Source organism: Vipera ursinii, assembly GCF_947247035.1.
Source record: "Vipera ursinii genome assembly, chromosome: 3".
NCBI classification, from domain to species: domain Eukaryota; kingdom Metazoa; phylum Chordata; class Lepidosauria; order Squamata; family Viperidae; genus Vipera; species Vipera ursinii.
This window is the reverse complement of record NC_139516.1, coordinates 63,555,319-63,571,392: the sequence shown is the minus strand read 5'-3', so window position 1 is coordinate 63,571,392 and position 16,074 is coordinate 63,555,319. Positions and strand designations below refer to the sequence as shown.

The following is a 16,074-nucleotide window of genomic DNA, read 5'->3' as shown; positions in this document are numbered from 1 at the left end:
AAAGGAGAGTAAAGGGATTTGGCTTGAGTAATATGATGGCTACTCTTTCCGACTTTTAAAGTAACAACAGGCTAAACTAATTTAATTATTGCTGGCACACACGGCTTTTTTTTAAATAGCTGGAAACAATTTTAAAAGCTCCAAAAAGAATGCCTTTCCCCCTTCTATGTGTTCCATGCCACCTACCGGGAAAAAAAAATCTTATTTCAAACTTGCTACTTTTTACAACTGACTGGAGCTTTTGGGCTTTCCTTTACGTTTCGCTGGAAGCCTCAGCAACCATGCATGGCATAGATTAAATCAAGGCGACTACAAAGCTTCGGGCTGTATCATTTTCTTGGGAGACTGATGGAGGGGGCGACGACGGAAAGGCCGGGAGAAAAGGGCTTTACTCCAAAAAATAAAAATTCCAACCCTTAGATAAAACCTCCTGCAGATACATTTACAGATCTCTGGATTTTTGTTACATTTAGGAAATTCTTTTTTTAAAATAAATAAATAAATAAATACGCCTCTGTGAACAATATCGCTGAACTTTAATGGGCGTGTGTGTGCTTGTAGTTTATATTAACTCTGGGGCTGAGTTTTCCTTCTTCCACTGTTTTTTTCCCCAGGACACTGACCTAGCCTTTAATTGTTTGGTGATAGGCATGTAAGGGGGAGGGGCGTTACTTGTTTATTGGAACAGCAGTTTTAAAAAAAAAATCAACCTAGGCGAACAGTTTCTAGTCCCCCCTAAGGATGTATCCAAACAGGCAGCCAATCAGCTCTTACACAGCTTTTTCAGCTTGTCTTTTTTAAAGGGACAGTAGCAAACGAGTTATATCACATTTAAAGAGAAAGATACCGACGTGGGGGGAGAGGGGGCAGAGTGAGAGGCTAGCTAGAGAGAAAATTCTTCCAGTTCTTAAAAGGGTCTAACTTTAGGCTTCGGAGACAGAGAGGAAAAAATGAGCCGCAAACAGGCGCCTATACTTCATAAAGATGGAAGGGGGGGGGGGAGAAATGGTGAGTTATTGTGACAAGGAGCCAAGGCGCCCTTCCTGGGTGCAGGCATAGCCCTTGGCACGTTCACCTCGGAGGTCGTATGATTTATAAGTCGCATATTTAAAAGACCTCCAAAATATATGATTATTGGAAGAAATGCCAAGGATACATCCTTTATCGATTTTTCCCCCCTCCCCGGCAAAAACAGTAAAGCGAGCAACAACAACAACAACAACAAAAAAGAGGGATGGGGGGGAATTGATGGGGCTGATTCCATTTGGAAGGGTTTTGACTTAAGTTGACGGTTAACCGTGGTGACATTTTCGCTGAACGATTTCAGGAAGAAGAGACTGCGCTACCCCTACTCCGGTCGCAGAAGCCAAAAGAGCCTGGGAAGACTAAACTAGTTGGGGTGGGGGAAAAGAGAGAAATAAACAGCAATATTCCCATTAATATTTTTTTATTGAGAACTGAAGTCCCGTGGAGTTCCGCAGGATTCTCTTCCGACCACGCTGTTAATACATATACGGCGATAGGGCTACCCCGAGGCCCCCTTTCCAAAACATTCAATCTTATCCTAGAAACATTTCGGCTGCACTTCCAAAGACACGTCGCCTGGGAGATGGAGCCCCCCCACTGAACAGGATCGGGATTTCCGAATAAGACGAGCGGCGCGCGGGATCTCTGTGTGTGTGTTTGTGTGAATGCGCCCACGGGCACTCTCCTGGAAGCAGCTCGGTGGTTCCGCCGAAGAGCACCCGGCGGCGGCGGTGGTGGAAAGAGGCTCGAGCACGGGCAGCGTTTCCCTGGGCCGCGCTGAGCAACAGCCGGGTGGAAGGCAATGAGGGAGAGAAAGCGGAAAGCGGGAGGGCGAGAGGGGAAGGGCAGCCCGGGCGAAGGGGAAGGGGAGCGTCGAGAGAGAGAGAGGGAAGAGCGAGAGGCAGCTGCGGCTAGGGCAAATGAGGGCTGAGGGGAGGAGGGAGGCAGGGAGGGAGGGGAAGAGAGGGAACGAGGTGTGCGGTGGCCGGTGAGAACGGCATGCGGGTTGAGAAGATGGATTGAGAGGCTGGAAGCGGACGCGGGAGGGGGGGGGAAGAGAGAAAAAGGTGAATCGGGAGGGATGCAAAAAAGAGAGCGCCTGGCGCACAGGCTGGGATTAGGGGAAGGGTACCTGGGTAGAGGAGAGAGCCGGGTAAGAAAGGCAGCCAGGTCCCCGCTCAGCCCCTAGGCAGGAGGAGGAGGAGGAGGAGGAGGAGGAGGAGCGGCGGCGGCAGTGGCGAGGGCCCCCCTCCCCGCCGGGAGGGTCCTTTTTTAGGAAGCAGCCCAAGGATGCCTGGCTTTGCCTAACGCCGGCTGGCAGCATCTCCCTTGGTGCCACCTTAAAAGTTTCTCGTCGAGGGCGGAACAGCCCTTCCCCCCCCCCGCAGGCCGCCGATTGGCCGGGGAATGTATCCATTGTGGAACGTTGACGCCCGCCGCGTTCTATCCCTAGTGTAGCCACGTTCGGTTGAGCTGGGGGGCAGCCGCGGCGGCGGCGGCAGCGGTAGGAGCAGCTGGGGGAAAGGAGCAGGAGCCGAGGAACAGGGGCAGGGCGATGGGGTCGGGGCCGGGGCTTTGACAGCTGCAACCGGGACGAGCGGGGCGGCCACAGCGGAAGCCAGGGCCGGCTCCAGCGGAGGAAAGGCGCGAGGTTTGGGAGACGGGAAAGCATCGGAGAATCGCAGGCAGCGGCGGCGGCGGCAGCGGCAGCAGCAGCTTTAGTTTCGCCTCTTTCTTACTGCGGACCATGTTCGCTAAAGGCAAAGGCTCGGCGGTGCCCTCGGATGGGCAGGCTCGGGAAAAGTAAGCGCCGAGGCAGCTTGAGGCAACCGCGGGGAACTAGACTCGGCTTTCTCCAGGCGGGCGTTCTTCTCGTTCCTTTATTGTCTTGTGGGGAGTTGGGGCATCTGGAAAGGGGGAAGAGCATGGAGGCTGAGATGGGGGTGGTGGAGGAGGAGGTGAAGAGTCTCCCCGGTGGGGGGGGAATCTATCTACGCCTTTCGTGCTTCAGGCAACGGGTCTCCCGAGCAAAGGGCGGCGGGTGTAAAAAAAAACAAAAAACATGATGGAGGAAAGCGTGCAAGCTCGCCTCGTCCTTTTGTCTGGCGTGGCTGTCCGTCTGTGCAAGTGGAAAGGGTGAAAGGCTTTGTCCAGACAAGGCGCGTTGGGTTGTCTTCTCCCCCTCGGCCCGCCTCGCTTTCTACCTAAAGAGTTTCCAAGTTCGGCAAAAGCGGAGGATTTAGGCGCGCGCGCGCGCGGGGACGGGGACGGGGGGTGGCGGGAGAGAGAGAGAGAGAGAGAGAGAGAGAGAGAGAGAAACTCCACTGGGATCGAGCTGGCATCCCCAAATTCTACCGGGAGCCGGTGAAGAGAGGCCGCCCTCCGCTCCGCCACCGGCTTGTAACGGGGTGCTGAATGGCCGGGGCTGCCTTTGGAGAGGATGCGCCCGGCGAAGTTGCGTTTTGCGCCCTGCAGCCAGCGGCTCTCAACTTCTCTTTGAGCGGGATGGGGCGCGCTTAGAGGCAGGTCAGGAAGTGGTGCGCCTTCACTGAAAGCGGGGGGGGGGGGTTCATTCCCTCTTAAGCAAAAAGGGGGGCTCCGGCGTCAAGGGGGAACCCTCTCATTAAGTCGGGCTGATTATCCTCTCCTTCCCTTCTTTCCTCCCCCCCCCAGCTACTGTTGTTTTTTTTTTTTAAAAAAAATCTTGTCTTTTTACAGGTTAGCTTTGTACGTCTACGAATACTTGCTGCATGTAGGAGCACAGAAATCGGCACAGACCTTTTTATCAGAGGTGAGTGACTTTGTTTACTTTTGACCCCTTTCTCCAAACCACCCCCCCCCCCAGATAGCCTTTGTTTTCAGAAAGCAGGCACTGTGGCCTCCATTTTGAATTTTTTATCACCTTTTGCCATTTATTGCTAGTTGGCCTCAGAGGCTCTTTTGGGAAGTGGGGGGGGGGGGAAAGCAGCAACAAGAGTGGAAGAAAATGGCATCTGTTTCTTCAGGTCTGTGACCCAAACCCCTCTTTTTATCCTTGGCTGTTCACAGATCCGATGGGAAAAAAACATCACACTAGGAGAACCTCCTGGGTTTTTACATTCATGGTGGTGGTGAGTGTTGCATATATTTTTTTTAAAAAAGAAAAACTTCTGTGTTAAAAGTTCTTTATTTCACTAATTGGAAGTGTTGGGGAGGGAAGATTATCCCAAGCAAACGATTTGGTTTGAGTTTGCATTTCTGTCTTAATCAAAACACGTAACTCTGGGGTAAGCTTGTTTCTTCAGCCTAGGTATGGTAGAAGTTACTTTAAAAAGTATTGAAGAGAATCTTGGGAACAATATTGTAGATTTGTTTTTATTTCTTGTATCCTCCACACACATACATGCATACATGCATACATGTGTGTATGTATACTCTGTATATATACTTTGTGTATGCACACGTTATAAAAATAAAGGAAGGTTTCTTATTGTCAAAAGGTTATTTACTGATGTTTTAAGAACGTGGAATATTTATGGATATAAAATGCATTGTTCTTCAGCTTAGCTTTTCATTGGGGACTAGTATTTTGTAGATGGTGCCTTTTCAGAATGTTTAATTGGGGAAAGAAATCTGGTGTCTAGGTTATCAGCTCCATTTTTAAAAGTTTGAGCTATGTTGCCAATTTTCCTTTAAACTTGTTCCTAAATTATTGGATAGTGAGATTTCCCATTGTGAGTATAGAAGTATGATAAAGTATACTGGACAAGTTCAGCATGACTGAAGCAGTTATGCAACTTGTAGCATGATGTTGAGCAATAGAAATATTTCAAACCTCCTGGTCTAGATCTTCTTGAATGTAAATCCTATTGATTGCAGGAAGAGTTCCTTTCATCTATTATAGTTAGTTATAGATGAATAATTATATTCATCTAATGTTAGTGCTGCTACCAAAATATATACCTTGTTATGAGATTGGCACCTAAGAACGATAAATATTTGAGGGACACATGTTGCTTCCATAGCCCAATTTTCTGATGATGCTTTGAATGATAGAATGTAAGTTATAGGGCCACATTTATCTCAATTCACAGACTACTTTTTTACATAGTTAACTGTGCTTATGGAATTTGTCCCGTTTTCTGAATTTGCATGATACATAAAATTGGCCTGCTAGGAACAGGAATAGCCAAGTTTCATGAGGTTTTCTTCCTTCTGGTGTGTAACTTAAATATTTTTGTGGAAAAGACAGGCTAGGCTGTCAGTTGCCACATGTTGATGCTCTTGGGACTGTTTCCCAATTTAATTTCATATTTGGCCTTCTTGCAGAGCATTGCTTAATTCACTCACTATTGGGGATAGCTTGAGTTGAAAATAAAGTCTTAGCACCCGGAATCTTTGGTACATGAGGGACAATAATAACACTGGATACTTGTTTGTGTTTTTTTTTTTACTTATTTGCTGGAAGGCCAAAGCTATGTCTGTAACCCACCTTTCTTTCAAGGACCTCCAGATGGCATATCTGCTTTTCCTTTCCTCCTTCTGCTCACTTTGATAAATTTGAGATAGGTTAGGCTGAGAAATAATAAGGAACCATGTGTGCTTAAGGAGTAACTGAGTGTGTTAACCTGAGTTGATTAGTACTAGTTATGTTCATATTAGAGTGTGTAAAGTTTATGTAAATTAGCATTTTTATATAGTGGATGCATTCTGAATTTTATTAGCTCTTTATAATGGCAATGTTTACGTGTGCCTGTTTCAAGACAGAAGAGGAATCAATGTTGTATTGAATGCATGGCCTTGACCGTCAAACAGAAACAGCTGCAAGGGATTGCAATCCACTTTAGGAGAAAGCTGCAGATGTGGAGTGGGACATGATCAGATTTAATAAAGTAGTAGGACAACTTGAACTGGCCCATAGTTTATTTCTAGCAACAAGGTGATTAAAAGCAACATTCAGTAGATCCATATACAAACTTCTGCAATGAATTGATTGCAGTGGGAAATAATGCAGTGTAGTCTAACTGGCACAGGAAACTTAACTTTTTAATATTGGGGGAAAAGAGAAGTAAAGCATAGAAAAGTAACCATTGAAACAGAGTTGATAGGTTATTAAAGCGGGGAATCTTCTTTACTGTATATTAAAACCTTGTGTATGTAAATAGGTATCTTGTGTCTCTGTTGTTGAAGGTAAAAGTCTCAAGTGGAACTAAAGTGCTATGTTCACTGCTCCTTGAATAAAGATTGAACAAGATTGAGAAATGCCTTTGTTCCTGAACTACAAACTCATTTGGATAAACCACTGTATGTCTGGGGATGTGTACTGCATATGTATTAATAACTAGTTCTGTCTTGCTTTCTTTTTATAGTGTATTTTGGGACCTTTACTGCGCAGCTCCTGAAAGGCGAGATACTTGTGAACACTCAAGCGAAGCAAAAGCCTTTCATGATTACGTGAGTAAAAAAAGTTATCCCTTGGTTAATAAACTGATTGCTACAGTTATTCCAAAGCAAATGCAACTAGATCGGGAGAGAAAAGGGTGTTACCACTGTCATTTTGATGATGTTTGAATATTGTTTTATAAAGTCACAGCTATGTGAATCCAGTTCAGTGGCTTTCCTTGAAGGCTTTAAGGTGGAGCTTATTGATCTGTTTACAGAGTCATGTGTCCTCCTAGGAGCACAGAGGATAAGGAGAAGGAAAGAGATGCTATTTATCATGAGGAAAAATCTAATGTGCAAACTTTTGACATAGAGGCCTCCATTTGAACATGGTATACTTCTTTCTTTAGAAAGAATTTTTAAAAATCTTCAAGGCCTGTGAGTATTTAAGAATTTACCAGAATGCTGCTGTGCAGTGTAATCCTGTGCATTTTTTTATCCATAAGTGAATCCTATTGTGTTAAGTGGGGCTATCCCTCCCTAAGTATGCATAGAATTGCAGCCTCAGGAGAGCCAATAGCTTCTGTTCCAGATAGCAATATGAAGATTTTTCCCCCTTTCCCTCAAGACTGCAATGCAGACTTCATTATTTCTTTAATTTTTAATAGGTGTGGGGATGACCAAACTAGCTGCAAAAGGAAATTTTCAAGAGGCGTAGGTGATGCATTCAGATGTTGTCCCTAAAAGGCATACCTTGGTTTTCTCCTCTGTTGTCATATGAAGCCATAAATGGTTTCTTACCTGGAATTAAATAATCGGTATTTGTGAATTGACTGGAGATTCAGAAAGTGAACTTGTCTAGAGCAGTGTGTTCTCATAGCCCGAGAAGGAGAACACAATATGATTATCCTATTGGATGGGACATTGTCCCAAATGAACTGTCCCAGATAAACTTTTGACTTGTCATCTTATCTGACGTGTCGGTCTCCGGCTTACCTGTAATGGCAGAAGACATCATTCCCAAGAACATGTCCGAGTGTTTAAGGCAGGGGTAGGCAACCTCGGCTCTTTTATGACTCATGGACTTCAACTCCCAGAATTCCTGAGCCAGCTCTGCTGGCTCAGGATTTCTGGGAGTTGAAGTCCAAGGGCCTTTCTTTCAAAGGGAAAGAAAAAGTTGATTTATCAGCAAGTTAAATAAGTTGACTGTTATGCAATTCAAGAAATTGGAGAGTGTGGGGGAATTGAGTGTGGCATGTAGTTGACAACAGTTTCATTTAAAAAGCGGTACGTACTTGGAAGGAGGACTCCCTATTTTCAGTCACTTTTGTGTCTGAGTTATAAGTTAAGGATCCGGTAGAAACTGCTTTGTAATCTCTAGTGACATCCATAGAATTTCCTTAATCCTATGGTTCTTTCTTCCTCTGATTCTCCAGGAAAGGGCTTCTTGGAAAGAACTGCCTAATTCATAAACTTTCATGGCTGAAGTTGGAGAATCCTTGCAGGTTATTCAAAGTAACTAGCAGGGATCCCAGTGATCATAGATGCAGTGAGTTTTGGTATGCTTTGAAAAACACCCTTTGGGGGGGGGAAACGCAGTTCAATTGACTTTGATAGCTGTAATTTAACCCTTCCTGATGCACCTACCTGGAGAATATCACATTATCTCTTAGAAAAATTATGGATATTTAGCCTTATTTTCTCTCTTCTTTCTGACAAAGTTCCTAGAGGGACTGTTGTGTTCAGCAGAGAATAGCCTTAGAAGTTATTTTTCTGATTTTTTTTAATGCAGAAACAGTAGCTTTCATTTAAAAGAAGTGCACGCCGCTGCAATGACATGTGCTAATTAACAGCCTGGGTCCTGTTTTAAAATAAATAGTGACACTCAACTTAGCCCTCAATCTTTTGAAAAATGTGCTTTGGTTTGCAACCTATGTTTCTCCCCCACAGAGAGAAATTTCCTGAGAAGGGAAGAAGAAAGTGATTAAAACATGTACTTAGATACATTTATCTTGCTGCTTAGAAAAATACTGTCTCTTGAAGTGTCTCATCTCAGTCAAAAGAGAAGACATGGGAACCTAGAAGGATTCACAAAAAAAACAACTATACATGCTAGGGATGGGAAGAGGGAAATCAGTCTGAGAATGCCAGAACAAATAGTGAATTTGTAAACCAATATATAATGTATATCTAACTTTGACAGACAGGATAGTCTATTAGTGATATTCTTTTTTTTTGAGCAGAAGATGCTAGTAGGTTTCTGATCAATAATAGAAGAAAACCCAATAGGAGGCAAAAATGAAGGGAGTCTCTCCTCTTCTTGCCTTCTGTGGCTCTAGAGTTCACAGCTCATGGCCAGGCTGGCTAGGAATTTGATGATGATTATCTCAGCACGCTTGGTGGATGTAATGTTGAGGAAGGCTGGCATAAGGTATAGAGTTGTAGCGCTGGCATGCAAAATTCAGTAATGCTACATTAGCAGCAGCCTTATAATAGTGTCTGAGGATTTACTGTATTTAGAGAAATTAATCTTTTTTAGCTTGGTAATAATTCTAATAATAGGCCAGAGTGTATTAGATGATTCACATAAACTTCTTTAGTACATGTTGCTTTAAGCTTACAGCAAATAGATACAATCCTCATTGAGGTTTTTAAAATTCTCAGTGGAAATACAGTTTTGTAACACTTCTAAGTACTTTACGTTTTTAGACTTTGTTTCCTGTTCTCATCCTTTCGCTATACTATTTGTTTTTAAAAGTCCTCTTGATCACAAAATAGATGGTTAATATGTATTTTCATAACTGTGTTGGCTTTGGTTATTGATATTTCAGGCAGTAAAGATGTTTTTACCTCTCTCTAGAATTAATACTTTCCAACAAGCAATATGCAGCATGCTTGCCATTATATACCAACTGGAGTGTAGTAGTATGTGAGTTTATCTCTCTGTGTGTATTGATACACAGGCTTTCTCAAGCAAGGTATAATGCAAGGAGCATGTTAAAAACCTTGCCATGTGCTTTATAGTTGCTGTGTCCACATAGTCAGGCCAATACATTGGAGTTTTGTTTCCATCTGCTGTAAATTATTTTCAGCATTCTTCTGCTTTTACAGAAATAGTATTCCTTTGGTATGTGAGGGCACAAAGATGAAAAGGCAGTTTCTGGTGAATGGGACAAGCATGATGAGATTTATAATCCCAGGCTATTCTTCTCCTAGGGAAGTTGGATCAGGTTTCAACTGTGGGTGGTTCTTGCCAATGTCCGGCAAATCAGAACCTTGGATTACAAGGTAGTTACTTATTGGCCTGACATGTAGCCAGGATCTTTCCCCCCATATGCTCTTTACCCGTAACACCATAAGGTGGTAGGTAGAATAAGTGCTGTGCCTTCTGAATTATCAGTGAGTGAAGATCCATTCAGGTTTCTAATCATCTGAGAAAACAGTTGGTTGCATGGTTTGGAATGGCAGAAGATGGGACTTTGAAAGGACACTTGATGTGAAAGATGGGCTAGCAGCTGTTGCTGCTTATGCTCTTAAAAAAAAGCATTTTTACAAGTTGGAAAGGTTTTGCTGTGCATGTGGATGTGGTCAAACTAAACAGCTATTATAGGTTGATGGACAAAAGCCCGGGATGGTTAATTGCTATTCAGTTACTTCTGTACAAAGGCATGGTTCCCAGTGTAAAGATTTATCTTTCAGGTGTTTGCAGAGTTCTCTGCTACGCTAGAGACCATTGATCAAGAGAATTACCTGGCAGAAGACAAAAAGGAACGTGCTTAAAAAGCGAGAGAAATCCTAATGCTTTCTGCGCGAAAGATAGACATTCTGGGTATATTGAAATGCACTGGAAATCTGGCCTCTCTTCTTTGCATGCATCTTTCCCATTGTTTATAGTTGAGGTGTGGTTACTTGAATGCTTAAGAAGCAAATCTCTCCAGATCAGTAGGCCTGGGGAATACATCCTTCAAAGAATGGGAAATCATGCTTCATTAGAGGCTTCTATAACAGGACTTGCATGCTGTGTAACTTCCATTTCATTTCCCAGTATAACTATATGATAATAGAAGCAGCAGGAGCAACAAGCAATTTCCCCAAAGAACATTTTTATTTTTATTTTTTTTAAAAAAAAACCCAACAATGAGCTTGAGGTTGGTTTTTGCATGCACGTGTCTTGTTCATAAGACTTCTCAGATCATTGACCTGTACTGATTTAAGAATTTTTCTGATTGAGATGCAAGGAGCGCTAGGAGGAAAAGCACCAGCTAAATAAACCACATACCAAACGAATGGGAAGTCAGTATGTTTTGGAGAAAAACCTCTTTCACTCTTCCTTTGTAAATGGAAAGCGATATTTTTTTAAAAAAGAATCTTTGCACTTCATTGTATCTGCTTGCTACAGGCAGGAGAATCTGGGAACAGGTTTTCCTACAGGTAGAAATCTAGATGTCGCAAGGATAAAGTGTGGCTGAGCAAAGAAATCCATGCCCACTTATTCAGTCAGGATGCTTCCATCATCTTAGAATCGGACCCAGAAAAGTTCCCGATTGCCCAGTTAATTATACGAAAATAACTCTAATATGTGTTTGGATTAATTTAAATGTTTGGAAAACACACATTATAAACTTTTTGCATAAAACAAAGTGAAGTTTTTGATATGTTTTTGATGAATAGGAAAAAAATGGATTATGGAAAAATAGGGAAGTTATGCTGTAACCAGAGTGTAAGAGGTAAATTTATATGTATACGTATAACTGTTGTAAAGAAATTACTTCTTTATATGCTTTCTTTTTTGCCCCTATACTTTTGGCTTTGGCTTTTTTCTCTTTTCCTTCTTCTAAATTATTAGTTTTTGTTACTTTTTATCTTTCTTTATTAAAATCTTTATAATAAAGTTATATGGGGGGAAATCCACATTGGTTAGTTATTAAAATGGAAGAGTAATTTGAAGTTTGCAGTGATACACCCCTTTTTAATATTTAGGTCCATTTATCTCAGTATCTTACAGTAGCGCAGAGATGAGGGGGAAGGAAAAAAAACCCTCTAGTGTTTTTGATGTGGTATTTCAGTGATCTGTGATTTGCAAAATTGTGAGTGAGTGGAGGGTGGGTGAGTTGGGGAGACCCAGAATCCAAAATGTGCTTTCAATTTCAGTGTTTTTGTATATTTGTTTTCCAAAAGAAAATGCTGCACTTTCTCTGGAGGTTTTACTACTGTTGGCACGGTTGCCTTGTTTCTGGGCACACTCGTGAGCACACTCGTATTACATTGTGGTAGCATTGCCAGACACTCTTGTTCCCGGTTTTATTGTGCATCTTCTGAGCTAGTGAGCTACAAAGGGATTGTACAGCATGACAGGGAATTTCAACTACCACGTTATCTTGGAATTGGCCGATTGATGATTGCAGTTCACCGTTTCAACACTCTGAAAGCCAATACAATTTGAGTTAGCTGTGATGACTGCCAGTTTAAATACCGCAGTGAATTTCTGTCAAATAGCTAATACACAGAATGGGGAATTGCAGAAAACTTGATCACTAGAACCAATTTAGTCGATTTTGGCCTCCAGCTACAGAAAATGAACTTAAATCTAGTTGACTGTCGCTACGTAGTTTTTGTGGCATTATTCTGTCTGCACAGGCTCCTCAGAGTGGAACTTTTGAGAGACGGCACAAAAATTCAAAACTGGTGTCGACAGATGATATTTTCACTTGTGCAGCGGGTAGAGGTTTCCAGAAGTAGCTGCCTTTTGAGCAGTATGTGTCTTATAAAATGTATGTTAGGAATTTCTAAAGTCTTTATTTTAAATGTTTATATATTTATATATATTTTAAAAAATGAAAATCAAGGCCTTTTAGATACAAGTGTAGAATGCGTTAAAGCAGCAGCCTGTTTGTTACATAGATTGGGAGATGTGTTGGAAGTGGAATCTGCCTACTACTGGGCTCTGCAAAATAGCATTTAAAAGAAATTAGACATCGCTGCCTTTTTAAAAATCCTTCCTCCCTATGTTTTATATCGGAAAAGTTAATTATAATATAAATAATTCCTTGCAAAAGCAGTAGGTGTGACATAAATATTTTTTTTCTACATGATTTAACTTTAATTGCCAGGAGAACGTGACAAGAATTGCATTCTTCAGAATCGTTCTTCCCCCGCCATGACATGAAACACGCATGCATTTCCGATTCTCATAGCTGTCATAACTCTGGAGATCGGTTTCAGTTGAAAATAGTATGATAGTCTGGCAATTAACAAGTGCTGTGTTAATTCCATTTACTAAGAGCAGATATCAGCAACTAGGTATGCGCAAAGCCTCCCACACCAGGAATAATAGATTTTTGAACTCCCCTATCAGCAGTAAGCATTGCTTTGGTTAAGCATGCTCTTGGATATGGTTTCTCCATTCCCATTTCAGCACTGCCAAAGAGCTTTTCTACCTTTTTCAACTCAGAATGATATATGTGTTCATCTGGTGGAGTGAGGTGTTGTGTGCTAGCTGCTTTACCAATAAAGAAATGGTACAGGGCGAAAAAAATGTGGAAAAGTGTTTTAAGTGGATATTCAGTTTTAAACCTGGTACAGATGCTATGTGGGAGTCAAAGGTGCAAACTGGTAACTCCGTTCTTATAAACAGTTGCAGAGTTTGCAATTAAAATAGCCTTTCTCCTTGGGAAAACATAATTTCTGCGTTTAAATGGTCATGCCATTATTTACGTTGAAATGCTGTAGCTTGTTTATGGCTTAAATAGGACCCCTCTTAGGAATAACTCTAGGAACTTTCTCTGAGTTTCTTCCTATCCTGTCTTTCAACCTTATAAGATTTTTAAAGGGGTGAACAACCCCTTCTACATCTGGATAACGTGTGGATTAACATCATGCTTAAACTGGCCTTACTTAGGCTGAAATCAGAGGAGCCAGGGCTTTTTTTCTCATAGAACGCTCAGAACGGAATTCCGGCACCTTTTTTGGATGGAACCTTGTAGGGTAGGCAAGGTGGGTTGTATGACATGTGTGAGTTCCGGCACCTTTTTCTTTTAAAAAAAAGCACTGAGAGGAGCCTTCCTTTTTTTCCCAGTTTTGTAATCTTCAAGGTACTACTGTGGCTAATGAGACGATCATTCTTACGACGCCTTTAAGATACACAAGAGAATTCATAGTAAGGTGTTTGGGGCTTCCCTTTACAGTTTCAAATGTCACTTTCTGGTCTAGGTTTCTCCTTTCACTTAAATATATGAAAGTTTTAAGAGAGAAGAAACGGCAACACTTTTTAAAACTTGGTTGTAGTGTGCATTCCTAGTAGCATGTTTTTCATTTAGACTAGAATTCAGTTTTGTTCACTATAATGAATTCCTTAGGACTCCCCTGAAGGTGAGCGTAGTGATTCTTGAAACATGTTACTAAAGGAAACTTGACAATAAAATTTTGTGGACTGAATCTATGATCTTGGGGCCATGACTTTTAAAGCATCTTGTGTAATGCTTGCCTTAATGTCCTTGGCAGTTGCTGTCTTCTGAGTATTAACTCCCACATCACATATTATCTGTGGAGAACAAGCTCCATGTTAAAAAAAAATATAATCTGTAGGGTAATTCTCACACCCACTTGACAAAGCTGACAAATAAATGAAAAAAAATTATTGTAAAGAAAACTTAGGAGTGAGCATGAAATAAATAAGCAAATGGCGAGCTGTTCTTTGTTATTCTTAATGAAAAACATCTGATTGAAATCAACATCATGGTTTAGAACAAGTGAAAGGAATATTTAAGAACTATTACTGATTTTAATTTTCTTTTCTACATTTTAAAGCCACAGTTGGGCATTTATAGGACAATAGATTTATATGCTTCTGCTTATTAGATGGTTGGTAGACAGACAAAACGCATAAGCATACACAGTGTCCGACCCCCATGGAATGTCCCCAATGCTCTCATTCGGGGGTTCCCAACGCCCAGGCTGCGAACCAGTACCAGGCCATGACCCATTCACATTGCACAAGCAGCAGGTGAGTGCATGCAGCTTGCACAAGTGGGTGCGCACGCGAGTGTGCCACCAGCAGGTGCAGCCACCTGCTACTCACACAAGTAGAGCTGCAAGCGCATGTACCCGCTGCTTGCACAGAACCATCCCTTCTCTCTCCCACCTCTACCACGACCACCGCTATTCTGAAAAGCCTGAAAGGTTGGGGACCACTGCTGTAGTTGGTAGAAGTGCTGATGGTGACAGAAATGGGGAAAATATCAAAAGAAAGATAGCAACCCAGCTCGATGCATATAAAGCACTGTTGTTTGAAGCATAAGAAATGCTAATTAGTAAATACTAGGCCTGTTCAGATGGTATTCCCCATATTTTCCAGTATGACAAACGTTGACAATAAACCAGAATCCACTTGCCCAAACTGCTTCTATTCACATCACTGCAGGGAGAAATACAAAATTAAAGGCAAGTTTTTTTGTCCAGCAGAAGCAACATAATTTGTGGAGAGCATTACCGCATTCTTATGTTTGTTTACTCAAAAGTAAGTCTCTGTTCGCAGAGCTTATTAGGGTTACAACCTTAGTTAATCAGTACTTGAAGAAAGATCAGGTTTGGGGCTTAATGTGCTAATATCATACAAACAGGTAGTAAGCAGCTGAGTAAACAATCAAAGTTGGTGACTTTAAAGACTTGATGTACTTAACTCCCCAAATTAGTGATGGAGAAAGGGTCAGGAAAAAAAAGGTCCAGGGAAGGCTGAAAAGGAGTAAGGCTATGAATCTGTGTTTGGAGAAGCCTATGTTGTCTTTCGGTTATAGTTGACCTTTGAGTATAGCAAATTTTAATATCTGTGTAAAGAGCTCTTGTATCAAGTCAGTTTATTTGTATTGTTTCATTTGGTGTTGTGTGAAGAGAGAGTTCTGTATTAGTATCTATTTACTGACTACTACTAGTAGTAATTATTATTATATAGATATGTATTTTTGGATATAGTTGGGTAACAGTCTCAGGGAAGAGTAGCATATAAATAATTACGATCTTTAATTTTCAAAATGTGTTTCCTAATGTCAAGAGCAAGTGGACAGTAATTGATATTATTGGAGATGGGTAAACACGTGCGCATGGGTTGAAAGTTTATAAGGCGTTCAGGGCAGATGTATCTAGTATGACTAATGAAAGCTATGAAATCAACAGCAATGCAGATTGTTGGATTGCATTACCACGCAAACTTTGTTTAACTCTGGTGTTCCCAGTGTCTGTATGTTTCCCTCTTCTGCTTTGTACAAATGTTGTACTTGGTGTGCTTTCAGTCGTGGACTGAGCTCTCACTGTTCTAAACAATTGTTAGTTTAGTTTGATCTTGATTTAAATGTGATACGTGTTCCTAGTTTGTTTACCCTTATGCAGGTATTTTCCACTTACGTGGATGTGCAGAGGAGTTGAAAGTCACAGAGTAGAACTCTAATAAAAAAGTAGAACTCTTAATCCTTATCTTATCTAGTCTTTCAGTTGGGTGGCAGGGTGTTTCTGCAGGAAATTAATTTGAAGGCTAGTATACCAGCACAAGAGGAGGGGTGATGGTTTACAAATGCAAACTATTGAAGCTTGTGCTAAACAAATTGTGATACGGTTAGGTCTTAAAAATCCTCTGTCTCTCACAATAATAATAGGGTACTTCCTGAGTGTTTGGGGATTGAAATGTTCACAATTCCC

The 16,074-nt window shown here is 41.7% G+C and overlaps 1 protein-coding gene across 7 annotated transcripts in view; it reads left to right on the top strand.

Annotated features, from left to right (window-relative positions):
• Positions 1–2,331: 2,331 nt before the first annotated feature.
• SSBP3 (single stranded DNA binding protein 3) overlaps positions 2,332–16,074 on the top strand; it is a 208,188-nt gene continuing 194,445 nt past the window's right edge. Inside the window, exons 1-4 of one of the 7 annotated variants that reach the window (XM_083359294.1) lie at positions 2,332–2,829; positions 3,745–3,817; positions 4,075–4,136; positions 6,375–6,459. In XM_083359294.1, coding sequence (XP_083215420.1) covers positions 2,774–2,829; positions 3,745–3,817; positions 4,075–4,136; positions 6,375–6,459 — 276 coding nt within the window. In that variant the 5' untranslated portion in view covers positions 2,332–2,773. The remainder of the gene's footprint in view (positions 2,830–3,744; positions 3,818–4,074; positions 4,137–6,374; positions 6,460–16,074) is intronic. The other 6 variants (XM_083359292.1, XM_083359295.1, XM_083359291.1 and 3 more) reach the window with 6 other exon arrangements.